The sequence below is a fragment of the Lithobates pipiens genome, unplaced genomic scaffold (genome assembly GCF_037356315.1).
Source record: "Lithobates pipiens isolate NorthernLeopardFrog02 unplaced genomic scaffold, aLitPip1_a1.2 Scaffold_18, whole genome shotgun sequence".
Classification (NCBI taxonomy): domain Eukaryota; kingdom Metazoa; phylum Chordata; class Amphibia; order Anura; family Ranidae; genus Lithobates; species Lithobates pipiens.
In genome coordinates this window covers 203,185,286-203,211,936 of record NW_027507758.1, presented here as the reverse complement: position 1 = coordinate 203,211,936, position 26,651 = coordinate 203,185,286, and the positions used below count along the sequence as shown (strand labels likewise).

Genomic DNA, 26,651 nt, shown 5'->3' with positions numbered 1-26,651 from the left:
AAACAGTGGGAGGAATCAGATCTTTGTTAGGATTCCTGAGCTACTACAGGTCCTTCATTCAAGATTTCTCTCGACTTGCTAAACCACTGTATGAACTTTTGCAGAGCACTATGGGTGGCTTCATTGACTCTTCACTCAGAAAGTGATGTGTCTGAAGAATTGCTGAAAGGACAGACAATCTGCCCAATGACTCAGGAGAATATCAGAGCATTACAACAAGACGATACCAACATTACAGAAGTGGTCTGGCTTAAGGAGAACGACTGGATTCCAAACCACAAAGAAAAGGAGAGTATGACCAGCAAAACAAGACGTTTGATACATGAATGGAACAAACTCATAGTTGATTAAGGAATTCTTTACCTACACTCCGGAACCCGAAAACAGCTAGTTCTACCAGAAAAGTTAAAACCATTGGTCTTAAATCTTCATGAGGACATGGGTCACATTGATACTGACAAGGTAACTCACCTAGCACGTGAACGATTTTACTGGCCGTTTATGCAAAGACACATTGAATATGTGCTGAAGAAGTGCAGCAGCATCAAACAAAAGCGTCCAAATATCACGAAAGAGCACCTATGGGTTTGATTACTACCGGTTCACCATTGGAGTTAGTATCCATTGATTATCTTCACTTGGAGAAAAGCAAAGGAGGATATGAGTATATACTTGTAATAGTTGATCATTTCACACGCTTTGCACAAGCGTATCCAACTAAATACAAATCTGGAAAAACGGCGGCAGAAAAGATCTTTCAAGATTTCATACCATGTTTTGGCTATCCAGAGAAACTCCACCATGACCAAGGAAGATAATTTGAAAACAACTTGTTTCAGACATTGCAACAATTGGCAGCGATTTCTCATTCAAGAACTACTCCATACCATCCACAGGGTAACCCAGTGGAGAGACTGAACCGTACTTTGTTACAGATGCTTCGCACCTTAGAGGAAGAGAAAAAGTCAGATTGGAAAGAACATCTTCCACATATGGTTCATGCATACAATTGCACCAGGCATGAAGCCACAGGATACTCGCCATTCTTTCTATTGTACAGAAGAGCTCCTCATTTGCCCATTGACCTAATGCTCAACCTAAATTTGGAAAAGGAATCAGAAAGTCAACCAAGATTTACTCATAAATGGGCATCCAGAATGCAAGAAGCTTACAAAATCGCATCCGAGAATAGCCAAAAATCATCTTCTAAAGGGAAGAAGTACTATGACAAAAAGATAAAAGGAGCACCTCTTCAACCAGGTGATCGGGTCTTAATATGAAATCTCTCTGAAAGAGGAGGACCTGGTAAACTTCATACTGGGAAGAATCAGTACACAAAGTGAAAGAAAGAATCAAAGATGGTCCTGTGTACAAAATTTAGCCTGAAAGAGGTAAAAAGACTATTTGAGTACTGCACAGAAATCTTTTACTACCAGTAAATGACCTACCAATTAAAGGACACAGATGAAACAAAGACAATCAAGTAACAGAAAGGAGATCAGAATGGATCTGGACCAGGAGGAGGAATGTTCAGGTGAAGAAAGATGGTATTATCCTTATATACCAGAGACTACAGAAAGTCATGATCGTGTTGTGTCTCAAAAAAACTCTCAAAACGTACAGAAAATCCCATTAAGAGATTCTGCTGAAGAGTTGTATCCTACAACCACCACATCCAATCTTGAACAATAACAAAATGATGGAACAGTAGTTGGCGACCAAATCTGGGCTACAGACATGGTGGGACTAGACACTGCAGAATTATCCTCATTGAGTCAAGACTTACCTGTGAACCAAAATATGCAAATGGAGAATGATGTTGATGGAGAAGAATCAACTCCTGTCGGAAGATCTACCAGACAAGCTAAGCCTAAAGAGATCTTTACATATGACACACTAGGTCAGCCAAGATACATACCAAGTCAGATTCACACCATACAAACTCTTACACTGCTAGCTACTTCCATGACAGGTAGTTAACATAGCTCCTTGGTGGACACCAGTACCTATTTGGGTAACCTAAATCACTTCAGATACCAATTGAGTTTAATGTCGGGAGCCATTAACTGAAGGAGGGGAGAGTGTGATGGACTGGGGTTTATATGGTCACAAAACAGACACCCCAAAGCAAAGTACATATTCCTTTTTTTTTTCTAAGCAAAGAAATACCTTCCTGCTATTCTATCAACAACCAGTAGATGGCAGAGAAGGTACACAGAGTCTATATAAGGCCACACACCATGTGACTGGAAATGCTGGAAATGAAACTACTTCCAGCCATAAAGTCAGTGGTCATAACTCATGCTGTTGGTGTGATTCTTTGCAGGTATGTACTCTAAATCGTTCCTAATCTGTATTAAAGCGTGATAGAAAGATTCCTAAACATCTTTAGCAGATGCAGGAAAAGTCTCAGTGGATTTTATGCCATAGTTTTGCTGTAATTAGAGCTTTAGAACACCATGTATGAGAAACAAGTGAAAAGGGAATAAAAACATGAAAATACTGCATTAGTCAGAACAAATAACTATTATAAGCACTAAACCATTCTAAATATGTATATTTAAACCTGATTTATGAAAAATGACATAGATTTAGAAAGCACATGTTGAAAACTGTTAATAAAATGGGTAAAAAAACCTATTGTATGTAAAGCTTATGCATTGCTTCATACAGACAGGCAATGTGTACCATCTAGTGGTTAAAAAAAAGAGTACTACCAAAATAATGTCTGTATTAAAGCAATGCATTGCCAGTATGATTATTGCACAGTTAAAGTGTACCAGAGAGATAAAGATAATTATCTATAACACTGAATAACAGGAATATATATGTTATTAAAATATAGTAATGTCTGTTGTTGTAACTACTTTAAAATACTTTAGTTAAAATCTGTATTATATATTGTTAATGGTTATAAACATTTAACTATAAAAATGTAAAAGATGTATTGTTATGTAAAAATGGAACTACTTCCAGCCATAAAGTCAGTGGTCATATCTCATGCTGTTTGTGTGATTCTTTGCAGTCCACGCCAAGCTGATCAACTTATCTCATCGCGTCTACAATCATCGGCTCTCTTAATTCACATTTTGAGGCCAGTAACACAATTTTTTTTTAAAGAACAGTGAAAAAAAAAAGGTAAAATAAATAATAAAAAAAATATTTAAATGCACCCCGTCCCGCCGAGCTCCCGCGCAGAAGCGAACGCATACGTGATTAGCGCCCGCATATGAAAGTGGTGTTCAAACCACACATGTGATGTATCGCCACGATCGGTAGAACAAGAACAATAATTATACCCCTAGACCTCCTTTGTAACTCAAGACATGCAACCTGTAGAATTTTTTAAACATCGCCTATGGAGATTTTAAAGGGTAAAAATTTGTCACCATTCCACGAGCGGGTGCAATTTTGAAGCATGACATGCCGGGTATCAATTTACTCAGCGTAACATTATCTGTCACAATATAAAAAAATTGGGCTAACCTTGCTGTTGTCTAATTGTTTAATTTAAAAAAGTATTTTTTTCCACAAAGAGTGTGCTTGTAAGACCGCTGCCCAAATACAGTGTGACAGAAAGTAGTGCAATGACCACCATTTTACTCTCTAGGGTGTTAGAAAAAAACATATATATAATGTTTGGGGATTCTAAGTCATTTTCTAGCAAAAAAAAAAACAGTTTTTAACTTGTAAACACAGAAGCTCAGAAATAGGCAATCGGTAACGAAGTGGTTAAAAGACCCATTGGTCAATTCTTCTAAAATTAAAACTAAGGCCAAAATGACCACAGGCACTGCGTCTTGCAGTAAATGTAATGTTTGCAGATTTATAGAGAGGGCACAATAGCACAATAGTTCAAGTGGTTGTAAAGGTTCTTTAAAAAAAAAAAAAAAACATGTCATACTTACCTCTGCTGTGCAGTTGGTTTTGCGCAGAGTGGCCCTGATCCTCCTCTTCTGGGGTCCCTCAGCGGCGCTCCTGGCTCCTCCTCTTCTCGAGTAACCTGTGTTCTGGAAATTTTGGCCATACACAGAGCACACATTTGACATTTCCGTCTTAATGATATAATACTTCTTACATTCAAACCCACTCATCCAAGTATTCAGACATCACCCGCATTCCAACATCCTCATTTCAGCCTGACTGCTCCTCAGCCAGGCCCTTCTGGTTCCCCATTAAAGAGACATCACCAGCATTCTTACATTCTCCAAATGGTCAGCATGTGTGTCCTCGCTGACCTGGACAAATCTTTTATTTACATTTCAACAGGAAGCCACGCCCTGCCTGGAGGGTTTCCCTCCAACCAGCTAAACACCTCCTACAAAGCTTGTGACCTCACAGCAGCAACACAGGATGTGAATGCCCATATAAGGACAATACAATGCAATACAATACAGCAGAAAGTGGTGTCTTCACAGACAATTAGACATTTGTTTCCCTTCAAAAGAACCAATCACAGACATGTATACATTCAAACAGTCAGTGACGCAAAGTGACTAAATGCTTTCAATGATGGAAACCATACAAAACCAATGAACGATGACTACAATTCCATTGATAAAAATCCTTAATATACATTGTTCCAGAGAACAATGTATAGCTGTTTTATTTTACTCCTCCTTGTGGATGGAAGGTTATCCACAGATGTGCACTGCCTATCTCCATGTGGTGATCAGACACAGCAGAGACAATGAGCGCACATCCGCCTACAACCAATCCTTGCAGAGCAAGCATATGCCCCAGACGATCGTCTGTACAGTGTACAAGGGGCACTTTTGCTGGTGGACATACCCCCACTCTGCAAACACCTCTTTCCAATCCCAGGAAGTTATCCACTACCTAACGGATCTCAACCATCGTCAGTCTGCCCCAGTCAGCTCTTTTATAGCGGGCTAGGGGAGAATGAACACGGGGGGACTCTTATGACAATACATATAATAAATACATCTAAAATTTTCCACAACACTCGTCAGAGAAGCGAACTCCTTTGCGTACGCACATGCGGGTGTGCTCCCATGTCCTGCTGCTACGTCCATAGATATAGACAACAGGACTCAGCTCTGCCCCCCGGCGCTCGCGTCATTTAATTTAATTGACAGCATCAGGAGCCAATGGCTGTGCTGCTATCAATCTATCCAATAAAGAGCTGAGACACCGGCCAAAGAGGGTGTGCGTGTCTCCGGCATGGGAACGAATGGGCTCAGGTGAGTAAAATGGGGGAGCTCAGGGGCTGGTGCACTACAATAGGTTTTTCACCTCAATGCATAGAATGCATTGAGGTAAAAAACGGCGATGATGTACAACCCTTTAACTTTACCAAATGGCTGCATTTATAAGCTGAAATTTTTTGCTGATTGTCAAACAACTGTTATCGTTAACTACATGAAATGTGACTGTGGTGCATTTTACATTGGGAAAACAAAGATCTTTCTTTCATAGGACCCGAGACTACGTTTCCTTGGTCTTTAAAATGGGTCTGTATCACAAATTTGACCTGTCTAAAAGGCAATCTGTTGCTTTGAAGTAAATACCCCAACATGAAAGAGAAGTAGATGTTGACTAGTTGTTATTACAGCGCAGCGGATTTATAATTTAGCAGCAACTAAGTCTCCAGGCTTAATGATGCCATCAGTTTTCATATAATACTCTATTTTTTCTAATGGTGCCCATATTTGCTGGTAAGTGACTCACAACCGTTGTTATCAGGCTCTCCACGTTTAGCCATATTTGCTTAAAATTCTGTTCTAGCTTTGTTTTGCAACCTAAATTTTTTTGTTTGTTTATTTTGTGTAATGTCATTTTTTTTTTATTACTAGATGGTACCCTCTTTTTTTGGACTTTTTGAAGAAGGATGGGTAGCCGTGTGGACACCCAGGGTGCCACCTAGTGGGACTTGGCGGCAGACTATGGGTAGCAGAGTGGTGTAGTGGTTAGCATTCTCACCTAGCAGTAAAAAGGGTCGCTGGTTTGAATTCCAACCACGACACTACCTGCCTGGAGTTTGCATGATCTCCCTGTGCCTACATGGGTTTCCTCCCACACTCCAAAGACATGCAGATAGGTTAATTGGCTTCTGTTCAAAATTGGCCCTAGTATATGAATGAGGACCTTGGATTGTGGGCTCCTTGAGGGTAGGGACCAATGTAAGTGTGCAATGTACAGTGATAGGGACAACTGTAGACACACGCTCAGGTTGAACTGGATGGACTGGTGTCTTTATTCAACCTTACTAACTATGTCTGTCGGCTTGTATCACTGGTGGCGTTTACTTGCAGCCTCTGTTTTTTGCCATCCGCCCTTCAGTCTCCATCTTCGCCTAGCCAGCCAGGGTTTTTATACCCTTTTGGAACGCCAGCCTGTGTCTGTCAGTCTCATCCCTTGGAGGGATATCTTCAATGCCCTTGCTGATGGGTGGAGGTTTGCACACTAAATCTCACAATACATGGCCTCTTCTTTCCTTCATGTACATGAATCAGTCGTCCTGTTCCCTGCAGAGAAACAGCCCCAAAGCATGCTGTTGCCACCCCCATGCTTCACAGTAGGTATGGTGTTCTTCGGTTGCAACTCAGCATGCTCTCTCCTCCAAACACGACCAATTGTGTTTCTACCAAACAGTTCTACTTTGGTTTCATCTGACCATATGACATTCTCCCAATCCTCTTCTGGATCACTAAAATGCTCTCTAGAAAACCTCAGACGGGCCCAGACATTTACTGGCTTAAGCAGGGTGACATGTCTGGCACTGCAGGATATGAGTCCCTGGCGGTGTAGTGTGTTACTGATGGTAGCCTTTGCTACGTTGGTCCCAGCTCTCTGCAGGTCATTCACTAGGTCCCCCCGTGTGGTTCTGGGATTTTTACTCACCATTCTTGCGATCATTTTGACCCCACGGGGTGAGATCTTGCGTGGAGCCCCAGATCGAGAGAGATTATCAGTGGTCTTGCATTTTCTAATTATTGCACCCACAGTTGATTTCTTCACACCAAATACTTATGTCCACCATAATTTGCAAATAAATGCTTTCAAAAATGTGATTGTCTGGATTTGTTTCCACATTTTGTCTCTCATAGTTGAGCTATACCTATGACGACAATTACAGGCCTTTCTTATCTTTTTAAGTGGGAGAACTTGCACAATTGGTGGCTGACTAAATACTTTTTTGCCCCACTGTATTTTTTGAATTTTTCTGGCAGAATGTGGTGCCTTTGAACCTCAGACACCAGTTAATTTACTATAGAGATCTTTAATTATCACTAGATCCCCAGCTGGGTAGTAAAAGTGCAGCTCAACAATGTGATTTTACTGCTCCCCAACGTCAGGAAAGAAGTACCAGCCTCGCCAATAACGCTGCTTTCCTATGCATATGCGTGGTAGAGTGGCACCCGGCGCATCCCTGGGCACAATACAGCGGATCGGCTAATGCGCATCCACTGCCTATAAAAGCCACTCTGTGCAATGACCAAGTTGCTGGTTTGTCTTTCAGCTTCCTGTGTTTCCTGCTTGTAACACTGATCTTTTCTGCATCTGACCTTCAGCTTGCCTCTCGGACCTCGCTACTTGCTTCCTGTGTTTGACCCGCGGCCTGTCTACAGATATCGCTTCCTGCCTCAAGTGATTGACCCTCGGCCTGCTCCCAGACTCTATTTGTCTCCAGTGCTTGGCCCCTGGCTTGCTCACAGACTTTGCCTCCAGTTATCTGTGTTTGACCCTCGGCCTGTTTTAGGGACTTTCTATCAGACTTCAGCAATTAATCATCAGCCTGTTTACAGACCTCCAGCACAAGACTGTTCTGCCTATCTAAGAGACTCTTGCCAGTCATTGGTGTTTGACACCTGGCCTGTTGTTGGACTAGCTGCTTATCTACCTCCCTGAGCTTAAAGAGGAGGGCCGGTTATACAAAAAAAAAAAAAAAGTCAGCAGCTGCAAACACTGCAGCTGCTGACTTAATCAACACACTCACCTGTCCAGGGCGCCCGCGATGTCGGCCGCCCGAGGCCGACCCGTCCCTCGGCTCTCGGGTCCCGGCGCCGCCATTCCTTGTAAGGGAAACAGGCAGTGGAGTCTTACGGCTTCACTGCCCGTTTCCTACTGCGCATGCGCGAGTCCCGCAGCTACTGCGCATGCGCGAGTCCCGCAGCGCTTTCTGAATGGGACGCGCTGTGTTCTGGAACACACAGTTCCCAGAACACAGCGCGACCCATTACCCAGAAGACGCAGCGACGAAGACAGAAGACAGAAGATCTCTGCGGAGGAGGAAGAGGAAGATTAGGAGAAAGTGCCTAGCAACAGGCATTTCTGGTAAGTAAAAAAAAAAAAAATTTTTCATTTTTTTTTTTTTTATATTTTTTGTAATTTTTAATATTTTTTTTGTTTTCAGGGTGGCCCTCCACTTTAAGCATCTTCCAGTCCTGCACAGCTGTCTCCTTCCCGGTGACCTTCATGCAAGACCTGCCCTGCCTGCTGTTGACTCGTGTCTCTTTGTGCCCTTCACCCTCTGTACCATCTCCATGAGTGGAGTGTGCTTAGTCACAAGAGGTTACTGCTTTCAGCATCTCGGCCTCAGTGAGTACTCATATCTGACACCCAACCTCACATGTGAATGGGCCCTAAGGGCTCATTTGCACAGGTAACACACAGGAATCATCTGTGGTTACAGCCAGTCCATCCCCCCCCCCCCCCCACCCCCGGGTAGCTTGCAAAGTACACAGACATTCTCTCCTGAAGATCCCATAGTAAAATTAGGCCATATGTGCAGTAAAGCATGTTCGTTATACTCGCTGTGGAACCTAAGGTGTTAATCCTGTGCATTGTGTGGAAAGGCTGTTTGATCCTGTTTTCTCTGATCCTCCTGATAGTACAGAGCCTTGAAGGCACTCTGCACATGTTTCGTATTTTAATAGTTTTAGAAACTGCAGCTTGGCATTGCATGCTATTATGAAGTCTACGACCCACCAAAACCCCCATATCCTTCTCGACCATTGACCCCCCCCCCCCCCGAGTTGTTCTCCTTCTAGACGACTTCTCCGCCTGGATACCCTACTTTCTCTCCTCTGAAATTCCAACAATCATTCTTGGTGACTTCAACATCCCTGTTAATCTTAACACTCCTGCTACTTCTAAGCTGCTGAGCCTAACCTCCTCTTTTGATCTAAAACAATGGACAAGTGCTTCCACTCACTCTGTTGGCAACTGCCTTGACCTCATCTTCTCCTACCTATGCACTCCGCACACCCTCTCCAATATTCCTTTGCCTCTATCTGATCACCACCTTATTAGTTTCACTCTCTCCTTGTCTGCCTCCTCCTTTCCTTTCCAACTACCAAACTATTACCCGTAGAAACCGTCGTGATCTTAATCCTCTTCTTTTCTCTGCTACAGATTGTCTCTACGAAAAACTCATCCTTGTCCTGCCCCAACTTGGCTACTTCTGGCTACAACAGTTCACTGTCATCCACCCTGGATACCTTCGCCCCCCCTCACTATGCACAGAATCAGGCCCCAACCGCTACAACCCTGGCAGAAAATACCAGAAGCCTCAAAAAACGTAGCCGTGCTCTTGAGCGTCTGTGGCGTAAAACCAAGTCACAGCAAGATTTCAGCCAATATAAATCTGCCCTCCAAAAATACCATTCCTGCCTGCACACTGCCAAACAGACCTACTTTATCACTCTCAATAACACCCTCTCACGCAGTCCCCATCAACTCTTTTCTACCTTTACCACTCTACTTCCTCCTCCATTACCCCCACACACTAACTTACTCACTGCCCAGGAGATTGCTTATCACTTCAAAAATAAGATTGAGATGATTTGTCCTGAGATCTCCGCTATACAGACATCTCCCTCACCTTACACTCATTGTCCTCATGCACAATCAATACTTTCTTCTTTTGACCCAGCTACTATAGAGGAAGTCGCTAAACTTTTTTCTAATGCCCACCTAACCTCCTGCCCCCTGGACCCTGTTCCTTCTCAAATACTACGGTCACCATCTGACTCAACCCTACACTCCTTAACTCATATCTTCAACCTCTCACTCTCTACTGGCATCTTCCCCAACCCTCTAAAACATGCACTAGTCACTCCCATACCAAAAAAGGTCTCAGACCCCACCAATCTTAACAACTTAACACCCATCTCTTTACTCCCTTTTGCCTCCAAACTCCTTGAACGTTTAGTCTACAACCGACTGAGCAACCACCTCATTGAAAATAACCTTCTTGATCCTCTTCAGTTTGGATTTCGCCCACAGCACTCCACAGAAACTGTCCTCCTAAAACTCACTAACGACTTACTAACAGCCAAAACCAATGGTCTTTAATTCCATACTCTTACTCTTGGACCTTTCTGCTGCCTTTGATACACTTGACCACCCCCTCCTCCTCAAAAAACTCAATTTGCTTGGTCTCCATGGCTGCACTCTCCATTGGTTTGAATCTTACCTATCTCATCGCACCTTCAGTGTCACTTACAACTCCACTTCCTCTTCTCCAACTCCCCTTTCCGTTGGGGTCCCCCAAGGTTCTGTCCTTGGGTCTCTACTATTCTCAATCTACACGTCCTCCCTGGGTCAGCTGATAGCCTCCCATGGCTTTTACTACCATTTATATGCTGATGACACCCAAATCTATCTCTCTGCCCCTCAGCTCACCCCATCAATCTCCTCACGCATCACTGATCTACTAACAGACATATCAGCCTGGATGTCACACCACTTCCTCAAACTTAATCTATCTAAAACCAAGCTCTTAATATTTCCTCCCCCACGTGCCCCTTCACCTGACTTCCCTGTCAAGATCAATGGCACATCTATCAGTTCATCCCCACATGCCAGGGTGCTGGGGGTAACCTTACAATCCGAACTGTCCTTTCAGGCCCACATACAAGCCCTGTCAAAATCATGCCGCCTTAGCCTCCGTAACATTTCCAGAATACGCCCCTTTTTAACTAATGACACCACCAAGCTTCTAATTCACTCCCTGGTCATCTCTCGCCTCGACTACTGCAACTCCCTCATGGTTATGCAGTGATCTTCCTGTGTTTGCTTACCTCCCCTCATGTGTTCAGACTAGAGGCCAGCCACTTCCACCTGGTGGTTTTTATAACCTCTCCTCTAAGCATGGCTCCACCCCAGGCCCTATCAGGGAGCCCTATATTAACCTGTGCACTGCAGGCCATCAGTGCTGATCAACCATTGTGTATACCTTTGTGTGTTAGCTTCCTGTTTCCTGCCGTGTGCTCTTCTACTGTTTTCTGTTACCGACTTTGGCGTGTTTTTGACTATCCCCGTTTGCCTGTGATCCTGACCTTTTGGCGTGTCCCCGACTATTCTTGTCTGCTTGTGGCCCCGACCTTGGCTCTGTCCCTCACCATCCCTATCCTCCTGTTGCCTACTGTGGGTGTGAGCTGGGGGACCCTGGGGGTCGCGACCTGGAGCCAGTTGCAGCCAAGTCCATCCTCACCACTAGAGGCGCTGGTGAACACCTGCTGGCTCTTAGACTCCGCGCCACAGGGAATCTTACGCTCTAACCCCAGTGGGATCTGTCCCCCGTCTGCAGCAGTCAGCCGTAGGGTCCACAACCTTGCGGTGCACTGCTGATCCCTACGGTGTGCATCTGTCACCACGCCTCAAGGTGACCTGACAGTTTGATCAGCCATGGACCCGGCTGACGTGCCGCTTCCTGCACTCGATCCGTTGCAGGGCTTAGTTCGCAGACTTGAGACCCAAGAATCGCATCAGACCCAGATGATGCAATTCCTTCAAGATTTGGCATCCCGTTTTGAACAGGCTCAGGCCTCATTAAGACCCCCAGTTCAACAACCGCAACCGCTATCTGCTGCTGCACCTATCGCATCAGTCGCAGCCACACATTCATTACAACTACCAGCTCCGGTCCATTTCTCTGGGGACTCCAAGGCTTGCAGGGGGTTCCTTAGCCAGTGCACAATTCATTTTGAACTTCAGCCCCAAAACTTCCTGTCCGATCGGGCAAAAGTCGCATAAATCATATCCCTCCTGTCCGGCGAGACATTAGCTTGGGCCACCCCTCTGTGGGAACTGAATGATCCAGTGATTTCTAGCCTGTCTGATTTCTTGAAACTTTTTCGGAATATCTTCGAGGAACCGAGTCGTGTCTCCTCAGCGGCTAGCGCTCTTTTTTACGTCTCCGTCAAGAGTCTGCGTCTGTGGGACAGTATGCTCTTCAGTTCCATATCCTCACAGCTGAATTGAGCTGGAATAATGAGGCCCTAGTTGCAACCTTTTTACATGGCCTCTCTGATAGAGTGAAGGATGAATTAGCAGGAAGATCCCTTCCTGCTGATCTGGACAGTGTCATCACCTTGTGTAACCAGATCGATATTCACTTTCAGGAGAGGGCCTTGGAAAAAAGACGCCAGCACTCCCTGTTCTTTAGGCAGCCTGAGCCCCCAGTCCCTTCTCTTCGATCCGAGGAGCACCCCCTGCCTGCTGAGGAATCTATGCAGTTGGGCTGGACTAAATTATCTCCCGAAGAACGTGCTAGGTGCAGAACTCTGGGCCTATGCCTCTATTGTGGGGCCAGGGGTCATTTCCTTGACACTTGTTCTCTTCGTCCGGAAAAATGCTCAGGGCTAATACATCTGGAAGGTGGAGTATTAGACCTCGAAATATCACCTTCACCTTCTGGTCTTCTCCTTTCTGTATTGCTTCATGTCGGTGCTTCCTCTCATTCGGTCTCAGCACATCTGGATTCCGGAGCCGCTGCCAATTTCATGGATTGGGGAACTGCATCCTCCATGAGACTTACCCTTTTGCCCCTTACAACGCCATTGGTGGTCTTGGCGATTGATGGCACGGTTCTCCCAGGGGGCCCTATCCGCTTTCAGACTCTTCCTGTTAAGATGTCAATAGGGAAACTCCACCAGGAGTGGATATCCTTCCTTGTCTTACCTAAGGCTTCATCTCCTATCATATTAGGTCTTCCTTGGTTACGGCTCCATTCTCCACACATTGACTGGTCTGCTGGACAGATCCTGGCTTGGGGTTCCTCCTGTTCCTCTTCCTGCCTACTCAAGGGTACCCCAAAGGAGAAACTTCCTGTTACCACCATCCCGTATCTTCTGCTCTTCCCGCTGTATATAGCAATCTCTGGGATGTGTCCTGCAATAGTCGGACTGATGCACTTTCTAGGTCACGTGGTACTCTGAATGAGGGGTCCACCTATGATCCTGAGTCGATCATTCACTCCAGTTAGCATAACCATTTACCTTTGTCTGTCCCTAATCTCCCTTGGACGCACAGCCAGGCTAACTTGTCTGCAAGTTCCACAGTTGCTATGCCCTGTGATGCGATTAAGATGGTCGCTACACCTGACAATACTATTCAGTCGACCTCTGCACCAGTTATGCCAGTCCAGCCCATGCCCAATGAGCTTCCTGCTTCTTGTTCAGCACCTTCGGGGAGCTGGCCTCACCCTACTGCTACTATGTCCGTTCAAACCCGTTTAAGAGGCTCAATCCATCCTTTGGATAGAATACCTCATTCGGCCAGGAGGGGTTTTCAATCTTTTTTTCAGGGTTCTCTGCATTCTGTTTGTGTTGCAGCTATCCAGCCTGACTCTTGTGGCATGTCACTTTCTAACCAACCTGACCTCAGGGATCCACTGACCTCTGCCCAGTCTGGTGGTCCTGTTATGGATGCCCAGCTCATCGTTAAGGGTGTGGGGAACCCTACTCAGACTCCTGATCTTCTCATGCCCTTACCCATTCCTAAAAAGCCTTTAGTCCTCAAGTCCTCTCGTCCTCTCCCTACCTCAGTTCCGGTCTCTGAGGATAATCTAAAATACGAGGTTAGTCAAGTTTTGGATTCCCGGCCTTCCGTACCTCGTACTTTGGAAAGGGTTGGGTCCGGAGGAGAGGTCTTGGATCACTGCATCTGAGGTCTTTGCTCCGTCTGTTAAGGAGGTTCCATCTGGAGTTTCCCTTTAAGCCTTTAAGCCTGGACCCAGGCGGGGGAGGGGGAGGCCTTGTAAGAGGGAGGGTACTGTCATGGTTATGCAGTGATCTTCCTGTGTTTGCTTACCTCCCCTCATGTGTTCAGACTAGAGGCCAGCCACTTCCACCTGGTGGTTTTTATAACCTCTCCTCTAAGCATGGCTCCACCCCAGGCCCTATTCCTGTTTCCTGCCGTGTGCTCTTCTACTGTTTTCCGTTACCGACTTTGGCGTGTTTTTGACTATCCCTGTTTGCCTGCGATCCTGACCTTTTGGCGTGTCCCCGACTATTCTTGTCTGCTTGTGGCCCCGACCTTGGCTCTGTCCCTCACCATCCCTATCCTCCTGTTGCCTATTGTGGGTGTGAGCTGGGGGACCCTGGGGGTCACGACCTGGAGCCAGTTGCAGCCAAGTCCATCCTCACCACTAGAGGCACTGGTGAACACCTGCTGGCTCTTAGACTCCGCTCCCTAGGGAATCTTACGCTCTAACCCCAGTGGGATCTGTCCCCCGTCTGCAGCAGTCAGCCGTAGGGTCCACAACCTTGCGGTGCACTCCTTATCCCTACGGTGTGCATCTGTCACCTCGCCTCAAGGTGACCTGACAGTTGGATTACCTTTACATAGACTATGCCCCATTCAGTCCATAATGAATGCCGCTGCCAGACTCATCCACCTTACCAGCCATTCAGTGTCCTCCACCTCTCTCTGCCAATCCTTGCACTGGCTTCCACTTACCCAATGAATAAAATCCAAAGTACTAACAATAATTTAAAAAGCCATCCATAACTCTGCCCCAGTTACATCACTAACTTAGTCCCAAAATACCAACCAAGCCGCTCTCTTCGGTCATCCCAAGACCTCCTGCTCTCTAGCTCCCTTGTCACCTCCTCCCATGCTCGCCTCCAGGATTTCTCCAGAGCTTCTCCCATCCTTTGGAACTCCCTACCCCAATCTGTCTGACTGTCCCCTAGTTTATCCATCTTTAAACGATCCCTGACAACCCTTCTCTTTAAAGAAGCCTATCCTGCTTCTAACTAACACTGTTTTACTTCTCCATCAGCTCATCCCCCTACAGCTATTACCTTTTGTATCAATTGCCCCTTCCTTTTTAGATTGTAAGCTCTAACGAGCAGGGCCCTCTGATTTCTCTTGTACCAAATTGTAATGTAACTGTAATGTCTGCCCTCATGTTGTAAAGCTCCGAGCAAACTGTTAGCGCTATATTAAACCTGTATAATAAAAATAATAATAATAATAATAATATGATACATGCATCCCCCACCCAAATAAATAACTTTACATGTTAAACTTCATTTGTCATGTAAACATTTTGAATAATGTATCTCGCAGGGTGGTACTGTGGATACATAGGAATATCATATGTGCCACGTCCCAATCTAACATGAGAAAAGAGAGAACAAGGAGCTTCTGGACTTTTTAGGCACCATAGACAAAACAATAACCATCAGATAAGATCATAAACTTTATTTAAAAAATCTAATTTTATCGAAATATAACAGAGTTTTAAAATCACATATCACAGTGATACCTGTAAATACAATATATATATCATACCATGAATACCACGACTATACTTTATACATTGTTATATATATATAATCCCTCGACAGAGTGGGAGGAGAGACTGGAGAGATATGCGCACCTGTAACAGGTTCCATCCTGGCTGGTGGTGAAGCTGGCTATTAACGCCCTAGAGGATAATGCCTGCCAGGTGGTGATGGCACTGCCAGAACACAAGCGTGCTACCTTGGAACAGATGATATCTAACCTGGAAGGCCTGTTTGGGGAGAAGACACTACTATTGGAGCTGAGCTGAAGGTTCTTCCAAAGGAAACAGGACAACGAGAATCTCATCTAAAATGCAGTAGCCATGCAGAACCTGTGGAGGTGCCTTAAGAAGGATGTGCACAGCTGTGCTGACATCACTGAAGCAGACCACATATTAAGGGACCAGTTCATAGAGAGAATTTAACCTGTATACTTCAAAGAGGAGACCCTGGCACCTTCACCCCTGTCAGCCATGCAAACTGCACTGACTAAACTAGCTCAGGGTGTGACCGCCTTGAAACAGGAGTTTGCCTCCTCTAGGAAGGACTCACCCCCAACCCCAACCCTATAAGGGTGAGAACCCATTGCACAGGAAAATGCTTGCAGTGCAGCTGCTATGGACACATATTCAAGACCTGTGGGTGGTCTGGATTCTGAAACCTCTCCAGGCTCTCTTAAAACTACTGACTCCCAGGGCAGAGGGCTGACCCCCAGGACAGGCAACCCAAAGTCCCAGCAAGTCAGTGGTAGCACCAAGCCCAGTGGTAGACACCTTAGTTAATAGGCAAGAAATCCCATGCCTGATTCACAGAGTCAGAGACTATGGACATGAAGTATGACTTTCAGGTACAGAGATTTGGAGCACAAGAACAGTTAAACCTCTGTTTGCTATCCCTCAGAGTGGCCAATAATCTACCCATTCTGGTCAAAGGCATCAGAGGTTGGAAATCCAAATCAAGGACCAGGTGGTAGAGTGGGTACGGGTAGTGGTGTCCCATGGACCAGTCAACACAGCAGTGCAAGTTGTACTGGGCATGAATGATTTGAAGGACCCGGTCTTAACCCTCCTGCTGGCTAAATATTAACACTCAGACCAGCTCCAAATACATCAGGCCTACGAAGCCCAGCACAGAGCAACCAAGAAGCAACTGTAGCAAGTAGGGGTAGTCCGAACACTTCCCACGCAAAAGGCCGCAACCTTATCCAGGGTCCAATGAGGAAGAGTATTGGTGAAACTTGTCAACCTGATGAACACACCAATACCGCTGCCCAGACACGCCATTATGGCTGTTCTCTATGCTGTGCCTCGCCACTGTATCTCTGGGGCCAAAACAAGGGAAGAAGCGATCTGTGTCCCTCTGCAGGCAGCTATGGCCTCCTGGGATGAAACCCAGTACAGGTCTCTACTGGAGCAGCTGGACCATAACTTCTAAGTCTTTGTCACCCCAACAGAGACTGCTTCATTAGCTACTGGAAAAAACACCTGCTGGTGTTTCCCATCTGTCAGGAGGATTACAAGTTCCCCAAAACCCTCAACTACCACATACACACGAGGGACACACCACCCATCCGGGAGCGGTACCATCACATTTCCCCATCTTTGGGCCAGTATATTAAAAAACTGCTCAATAATATGATTCCGAGTGGGGTGATCAAAGAAAGCCACAGTCCATGGGCTGCTCCTGTTGTCCTGGTGAGAAAGAAGGATGGAAGCCTATGGTTCTATCTGGACTACCGTAAGCTAAACACATGCTCCCACCTGGATACCTTCCCACTTCTTTGGGTCAAAGAATCTCTGATGGCCCTTGGGCAAGCCAATTTCTTCTCCACCCTGAATCTGGCCAGCGGCTACTGGCAAGTCCCGGCGCAGGATCAAGACCGAGATAATACTTTTACTTGCATGCCTTTCAGCCTCAGTAATGCTCCTAGCACCTTTCAGCGCTTAATGGAGCGATTTCTTGGGGACTTTATTTTAAGATTATGTTAGTTTTTCTCAATTACATCATCTTTTCCAAGACATTTTGAAGAACACATTAAACATCTGGATCGGGTGTTCTCTTGCTGGACACAATACAGACTAAAACTACTAAAACTTAAGCCCAGCAAGTGCCATATGATGAGACAAAAGATACAGTACTCGGGGCATGTTTTGGAGGCTGGGGTCTTCTTGCCCATCCCAGCCAAGCTGTTCAGGACTGACACCTTCCAAGAACTGTCACAGAGAGGTACTACAGGCAGTTCATCCTACGGTTCACCCATATAGCAGCCCCCCTTACCCAGCTATTTTGTGAACACAGCACCCAAAGAAAAGGCAGATCGTCACCTTCTATTCAGGCCTAATGGCATGAACCCCAGCAGCAAGCCTTCGAGACACAAAAGCAGAGACTGACCTTGGCTCCCTTGCTAATCTGCGCAGACTACACCTTGCTATTCCAGGTGTATACAGTTTTGAGCCTACAGGGTATGGGGACTGTCCTGGCCCAAGTACAGGATGGCCAAGAGAGAGTGATCACTTACACCAATCAGAGTGTATGATCCACTGAAAAGAATCCTCACAACTACCACTCATTCAGACTTGAGTTACTCATCTTGGTCTGGGCCATCACTGAGAAATTTGCACACCATCTCACTGGGGCTGACATTCAAGCTTTTATAGACAACCCTCTTGCATGGAAATCACTAAGTTGGGGGGCTTGGAACAGAGGTGGGCCCGGTTCAATCCACTATCAGCTAGGGAATTTTAATGGGCATACTGATGTCCTTTCCTAGTCCCCAGTGGAGCAGCCAGGGGTGGTCATGAACTCTAATAGGAAGGATATAGAAGTTGTTTCTGTGTTAACCCAACTGAGGCTGGCGAACTTTAAATTCAAGAGAAGTGGGCACTGATCAAGCAGAAAGACCCAGATCTAATACAGGTACATGTGTATTTTTTAAATCTGGTGAAATTGTAGTTTTGCATTTTCACAATATTTTTGGGGGTTTTATATTTTATACTCAGTATCATTTTTTTTTTTTCACAATATTGTTTTCCCATCATTAAATTATATATTTTTTTGATTTTTTTTTTAGAAACAGGCATGCTTTAAAACATTACATACACAACTCTGGAACTTACAAAGTTCAACGTATAAAACTTGAAGGCAATATCAGACATTATAGTGTCAAAAATGTCTTGATATTGCCTTCATCAGATGGGGTGATGTCACCCCTGTAAAAGCCAAATTTTGAAGATGCACACAAATTGGGAGTCCAAATGGTTAATGTCAACATGTGCTAACTCCCATCATGGGGGATCAATGGACGTGTTTTGTGGGTGCAATCCCTTCCTCTCACCTACTAGCATTATGAGGAAGGAGTTGCACCCACAAAATGCGTACATTGAGATCCCCTGATGGCAGATAGCACATGTTGACATACCGTGTGTATCTTCAAAATTTGGCTTTTACATTTAAAAAAAACTTAAAATCACAGAATGTGATCATCTAAAAAGGAAATGAAGAACATGATCGATTTCATTTTAGGGAAAGGGGGATTAGATTCTCCCCAAAACATTGATCGTGTTCTTCATTTCCTGCTGCATGATGTCCAAGTGATTGCGCATCTCCTCATTCCAGGCCATGATCTGCGCAATGAGTCTTTGGGCGCTGGCGCTTGTAAATGGTTCCGCAGCTTCCTCTTCCACAACCAGAACATTACCTAAAATTGGTGAAAAAATATGTATTTAGAAATATGCAGGCATACATAGATTATCTGAAGCTGGGGTGTCAGACACTCACCTGGTGGGGTGCCCATGTTGCCCACTTCCTCCACCTCTCCTTCCTCCACATCCTCAGGGGGGCTGTGGCTTAATTCCCATTCAGGCTGGCGAGGTTGGGGGTCCCTGGGATCCTGTTGTCTGAGTCTTTTCTCCCCTATGAGAATGAAACAAAAGGTATACTTGGCACACAGATATTTGAGTCCAGAAATAGGAATATGAAACATTGCTTAGAAGTGGTGAACAATTGTCTGTTTGGGAAGAGATCCGAGATCCGAGACACGATTCAAATTCCCTTTTAAACAAACTGCAATACTTACCTTTTTTGGCCAAGTTTGACAGATGGAGAAACCCCAAGTATCCCCTGGAGAACCTGTGTGGGTTACCCTAAAAAAAATTCTCTGGTGCCCCACACTAGTGAGTCCAGATGTGTAAACAGCAGCTGAGTGTGCTCTCCTTACATTCCACTGAATCAAGTTTGCAATTCATTCAAGTTTCCAAGACATCTACACAACAATATCCTAAACTTCTTTTAACAGGACAAATTAGCATGACCAAAATGTAGGTATAGCCCTGTACCAGAACGATGTTTCCTACAAACCATGTTTTCAACGAATGACTGCCCACGAATATGAACGTAGCCATTTCAAAGTGTACAATAGTAAAGAAAAGCACATGGAGCAGCATGCAAGTTAATTATCATTATAGGAACACATAACAAGTACTTACTTTTTTGAAGCTCCTTCTTGATGTTGTAATACTGATCTGGCTCCCTCAGTTTTATGTCAGACCATCGTTTCCTCAACTGCTCTTTTGACCGGCGTACCTCAAACTTCTGCTCCAGGGTGCTGACCACAGTTGACATGCTGTCATCCTTTCTTCTATTTGGATGGGTGTATGGACCATGTTTCCCATCATAATCCTCCCTCCTTAAAATTCCCACCATCTCTACCATTTCCTCAAAGGCCATGTTGGTGGCCTTCAATCTCCTCCTGGATCCAAATGTTTGTGGCTCCGGGCTTTCCTCCACGCTACTTCCACAGTGTGTCTCTACCATTTTTCTCAATACACTCCTACTGTGCACCGAAGAGAGAAGGGGCGGGGAATAATCGTCAAAAAGAATGTCAGGGGCGACGTAGGTGGAGTTTGACAAATGTGCAGTGTATATAAAGCTAACACGCAGCGGGCGTACATCTGATTTGTGTCAGACGAACGGCAGTTACGAGTGTCCTAAATGAAGGTAACATTTGAACTAGGCCCAGATAGAGGTCTAGTTTAGATTGACATTTTTGTTTTTGTCATATCAAGCTAACACGCGTCGGTACGTCCGGTGTGTGTGTGTGTATGCGTGTCCTATATTGGGATAAGGTAATAATGAGAGTTTGGACTGACATTAGTGTATTTGTCTTGTGTATTGTCTTACAGATAAAATGAATCAGTTTAAAGAGCACAAGGAGATGAGGAATCTGTGGGAGGTCAAACACAGTTTGTATTATAATAAGCAAGCAAGGAAGGCAACACTGAAGAACTTCTGGAATTTGTCAAGCCTCAGGTCCCTGAAGCAAACATTACGTTTTTGGAAAATAAAATTGGAATCTTGAGGAACATGTACAGGCGGGAGCACAAGAATTTCCAGGCTTCCCTCAGATCAGGAGCAGCAGCAGAAAATGTTTATGTCCCCAAGCTGTGGTACTTCCACAAACTGCAGTTTCTGGATGACCAGACTGAAGCAAGGAAATCTCTTTTGACCCTTCCCTGCAGCCTTCCCTCCACCCCAGCAGAGGCTTCCCAGGAACAACCAGCCCTTCCATCCTTGAGGAAATGGATACGCCCAGCTGGAGCCGGGTATATTCATTTTTAGAAATATTGATTGTGCTAATATTAATGATGTTAACTAAGATGTTATAATTGCTTACAAATCAATGATTTTATACCAAAAATTATATATACATATCACTAGGCATTCAATTTGCAAGTCATGAGCTGAAAATTGTGTGTAATTGATGAAGCAAAAACTAAAACTATGTCCCTTTTTTATACACAGGATGAGCTCAGCCAGGAGGAGGGTCTGGAAAGTGTCAGACAAGTGCCTCCCCTCGGCATGGCTGCTATCTGGCCACCAGGTTGGTGGAATTGGAGAAGGGCCAACGCCTCCTCTGTGAGGGAAATTTTGCTGAGGCTCTGCAGAAGGGGTTGAGGGGCCAGCTCACTGAAAACAGCCTTATATATGAGCAAACCCCTACTCATCCTCCTCCTCCTTCTCCTCCTGCCACAAGTCCACCACCAGAGGCACAGCCTCCAAGGAAGGCTGCAGGGAAGCATGGAGGGAAGGCTGCAGCGAAGAGAAGAAAGTGATGGCCTGGGTTCAGTCTGGTCTGACAGAAGACGCAGGCTGTTGTAGTACCACAGCCTGGGGACAGATATGTCATCTGCTGCTTGTCCCGATCTCTGGGATTCCTGGACCAGATTTTGCTCCCTATTATATGGAAACCTCAATATTCCAATTTTTTTCCCCACTGACTTGATGTGTGCCCTGGGGGCCAAAAGGCTTCACAAATTCCAAAAGTTTCTCCAGTGTTGTCTTAATCTTTATTTTGTTAACCAGGATAAATGGATATTTTATATTCACTAATGTTTTTATTCAAAAAGGACAGTTTGTTTCTGAGTAGGCAGGTACATATCAAAAAGACTATGGGGGTTATTTACGAAAGGCAAGTCCACTTTGCACTACAAGTGCAAACTACAAGTGGCAAGTGCACTTGAAATTGAACTGCAAGTGCACTTGGGAGTGCAGTCACGGTAAATCTGAGGGGTAGATCTGAAATGAGGGGAAGCTCTGCTGATTTTATTATCCAATCATGTGCAAGCTAAAATGCTGTTTTTTTATTTTCCTTGCATGTCCCCCTCAGATCCACAGCGACTGCACTTCCAAGTGCACTTTCAGTGTAAGTTCAAATGCACTTTGTACTTGTGCAAAATGAATTTGCCTTTCGGAAATAACCCCCTATGTTAAATTAACACAGGACACCGACCTCCATAAGGTTAAGAAAAAATACAAGATAATAATGTTATTTTGGTAACTTGAAACTCCCAAAAAATCAAATTATATGGAGATCACTAGGAAATAATTTTTAAGTAATTGTAAAATAAAAATTGATGAAATAAAAAATTATAAAAGAGTAGTATAAAAAATAATTGGAAACATTTATGTAGATTGGGCTTTTAAAAACTAGAATATTAGTCATGAGATGAGGATAAATAACGAAGAAAGAAGTTTGTGAGAACTCTGTGTGAATCTGAGCAGCAAAACAACTTAATTCTTCTAGCATTCTAAAGAAGAAAGAATGTGCTGTATTAACCACTTCCCGACTGGCGCACGACGATGTATGGGGGCAGAATGGCACGGGCAGCCAAATTGGCATACAGGTACGTCCATTTGTATTTGCCGCCCTGCCATTGCGTGCAGGCGGCGCGCGCGCGCGCATGCCGGTTGGGACCCCGTGAGTCCGGTCGCGGGTCCCGTGGGCTCGATCGCCACGAGGATACCCGCGATCGGGGAGGCTGAACGGGGAGATGCTGATGTAAACAGCATCTCCCGTTCTGCCTAGCAACAAGGGGCACTGATCTCTGCTCCATGTGATTGGCGCAGTGATCAGTGTTCACTAACACAGCCACGCCCCCCACAGTTAGTAACACGCCCCTAGAACACACTTAACCCCCTACACTGCCACCCCCTGGTTAACCCCTTCACTGCCAGTGTCATTTCAACAGGAATCATTTACATTTGTATAGCACTGATTGCTGTAGAAATGACAACGGTCCCAAAAATGTGTCAAAAATGTCCGATGTGTCCGCCATAATGTCGCAGTCACAATAAAAATAGCTGATCGCCGCCATTACTAGCAAAAAAAAATCTTAATAAAAATTCCATAAAACTAAACCCTATTTTGTAAATGCTATAAATTTTGCGCAAACCAATTAATAAACGTTTATTGCGATTTTTTGTTTTTTTACCAAAAATATATAGAATACGTATCAGCCTAAACTGAGGGAAAAAAAATGTTTTTTTTTACATATTTTTGGGGGGATATTTATTATAGCAAAAAGTAAAAAATGCGTTTTTTTTGTTTATAGCGCAAAAAATAAAAACCACAGAGGTGATCAAATACCACCAAAAGAAAGCTCTATTTGTGGGGGGAAAAAAAGGACGTCAATTTTGTTTGGGAGCCACGTCGCACGACCGCGCAATTGTCCATTAAAGTGCCGAATTGCAAAAAGTGGTCTGGTCTTAAGCCAGCAAAATGGTCCGGTCTGAAAGTGGTTAAAAGATCACAGAATTAGCAGCGTGAGGAATGTGCTAGCTTCAATATGAACGCTAGTTTTACCACACCGAGCGCTTTCGTCTTGTACTTGCTTCAGAGCATGCGTTGTTTTTGGTCCTTCGGACTAGCACACAGACGAACGGTTTTCCCGATAGAAATTCGATTCCGTCGGACAGATTTGAAACATATTCTATTTCTAGGTCCGTCTGAGTTTTTGAAGAAAAAAGTCAGATGAAGCCCACACACGATCGTAATATCCGACGGATTGATTCCGTCTGACGGTTTCTGCCCTAAAGTCCGGTTGTGTGTACGCGGCATAATCCTTTACATAACATTCTCCAGATGGCCAAACTCTGTACTGTATTGTGCATTGATACCAATAGCACATTGTTTAAGGATTCAGTATTCATTTCAGTCAACCAACAAGTAAACTAGTAAAATGAAACAGAATAACAAAGGTATACTTACTTGGCATATGCCTTTTCTATTAATGCACTCCAGAATTCATTTAGATCAGCTGAATGAAGAAATACCAGACGGTTTCTAAAGGTAGGCAGCCTATCATCAATTACAATATCAACCCATTCATTATGTTGCCAAAACTAAAGAAAAAATAACAAAAAAACACACAATTTGTAAGTATATCACACACAATCCAAAACATTTACTTAGATACAAAAAATAAAACTTAAAGTACCTATTTCATGAGAAATTTGTTGTATTGTGATAACTGATCCAACGTCAATCACGATGTCTTCCTCTGCCGCCACCGCCGACCCGATAAAAAACCGATCCTCCATGACAAATTCTCCCCCAATTCTGTAAGCTCCCATGTCTGACAGTTCTTATATAACTATGGAGCATGGCCATGTGGTGACCTAAACCCGGAGACCCTGCCCCCATGTGACATCAAGGACTTGGGCATGATGGGCCTGTGACATCACAAGTGGACAGAGTCTTCTAGTTATGTTACTGCATGGTCAAGCCCTATAGCTATATAATAACTGTCAGACACAGGAGCTGACAGAATGGCGTGAGCCAGCGTCGGAGTGTTTTGCTTTTTTCAGTGAGTCGTGGCGGCGGCAGAAGAGGAAGACATTGTGACTGACGTTGGTAATTTTTAACCACTTGCTTACTGGGCACTTAAACCCCCCTCCTGCCCAGACCAATTTTCAGCTTTCAGCGCTGACTCACTTTGAATGGCAATTGCGCGGGCATACAACACTGTACCCAAATGAAATTTTTATATTTTTTTCCCCACAAATAGAGCTTTCTTTTGGTGGTATTTAATCACATCTGGGGTTTTTATTTGTTGCTAAACAAAAAAAGGTGGAACATTTTGAAAAAAAAATCATGTTTAATAGTTTGTTATAAAATTTTGCACACAGGTAATTTTTTGGCTTCATTGATATGCGCTGATGAGGCTGCACTGGTGGGCACTGATAGGCTGCACTGATGGGCACTAACAGGCACAGATAAGGTGGGTCTTATGGAGACAGATAAGTCGGTACTGATGGGCACAGATAAGGCAGCACTGATGACACTGATGGGCACTTATGGGTGGCACGAATGGGTGGCACTGATGGACACTGATAGGTACCACTGATAGATGGCACTGATGGGCACTGATAGGTGGGACTGATAGGCGGCACTGATGTGTAGCACTGTTCTTCAGGCACTGAGAGGTGGCACTGTGGGCATTGACAGGTGGCGCTGGTGGGCATTGGTAGGTAGCAATGTTGCCTACTGATAGGTGGCACTTGTAGGGGGTACAGGTGGGAACTGAGGAGCTGGCGGCAGCTCGCAGTGATTGGGACGGATGTCCCTCTCACTGCCGTCGGTGATCGTCTTTTTTTTTTTCTCCTCGCGGTGTCAGCGATTACTGGCTGTGTTGACATCACATGATCAGCTGTCATTGGCTAACAGCTGATCACGTGGTAAGGGGTCGAGATTGACCCCTTACTCCGATCTGTGATCCAGCGAGTCTCATAGACTTGTTGATCACAGAACGTGCCCGCCAGGGGGCACGCAGGCTGCTCGTGCACTGGACGACGTCAATAGACGTCGTCCCTGCAATGCAGGTCTGTGCTGTAGCGCAGATCTCAAGTGGTTAATAAAGGCCTTGTCAAAAAATGTTTAATGTTTTTATTACCCTACACTGTGTTTTTTGGGTGAATGGGTAGGCTATGTACCCCATACTCATTCACATAGAGGGGGGCCAGGACCTGGGGCCCTCTTGTTAAATTCCGAAAAGTCTCCCACCTGCAGACCCCCACAACCCTTGGAACAAGTTGCTTTGGGGTGAGGGGACTCGCTCACCCCCCCTTTCCTGACCTGGCAGGCTGCATGCTCGGATAAGGGCCTGTACTGGATTTTGGGGCGACCCCACGCCAAAATAAAAAAAATCCAATACAAACCCTTATCCGAGCATGCACCCGGCAGTTCAAGGAAAGTGGGGGGGGGGACGAGCAAGTGCCCCCACCCCAAAGCACCCTGTCCCCATGTTGATGGGGACAAGGGCATCAGCCCAACAACCCTGGGCTGTGGTTGGGGGGGGTTCTGCGGGCAGGGGGCTTATCGGAATCTGTAAGCCCCCTTTAACAAGGGGGCCCCCCAACTTCCCCACCTCTATGTGAATGAATAATGGGTAGATAGTACCCTTACCCATTTGTCAAAAAGGAATAATAACACACAGTTCTTAATTCTTTTGTTAAAAAATAATTTCTGATGTAGATCGTCAATCACGACTTTCGCTGCACCCAAAAACTTATTTAAGGACTTTCAATCGGCAGAGCAGGCAGTCGGCAGATGACCTTTATTGCAGACAGAACTTTTTTTCCCTCCCCTTTTTCAGTTCTGATTGATGATGGCTCTATATATTGGGGGGCATTGTTTTTTTGTTTTAAAAAAAAGAGTGCTCAACAACTGTGTGTGTGTTTTTATTTGTTTTTGGCACTGTTTTTGTTAATGAGTAGGGGTACAATGTAAAAGCCCGCTGACAGCTGATGACTCATCAAACACCTGAACACCCG

The 26,651-nt window shown here is 44.9% G+C and overlaps 1 protein-coding gene across 1 annotated transcript in view; it reads right to left on the bottom strand.

Moving 5' to 3' along the window:
- The window catches only part of CAPN9 (calpain 9), a 1,247,204-nt gene that overhangs the window by 977,961 nt on the left and 242,592 nt on the right, over positions 1 to 26,651 (bottom strand). The window contains exon 4 of the mRNA XM_077486535.1: positions 24,088 to 24,221. Within this exon, the coding sequence (XP_077342661.1) occupies positions 24,088 to 24,221 (134 nt within the window). The remainder of the gene's footprint in view (positions 1 to 24,087; positions 24,222 to 26,651) is intronic.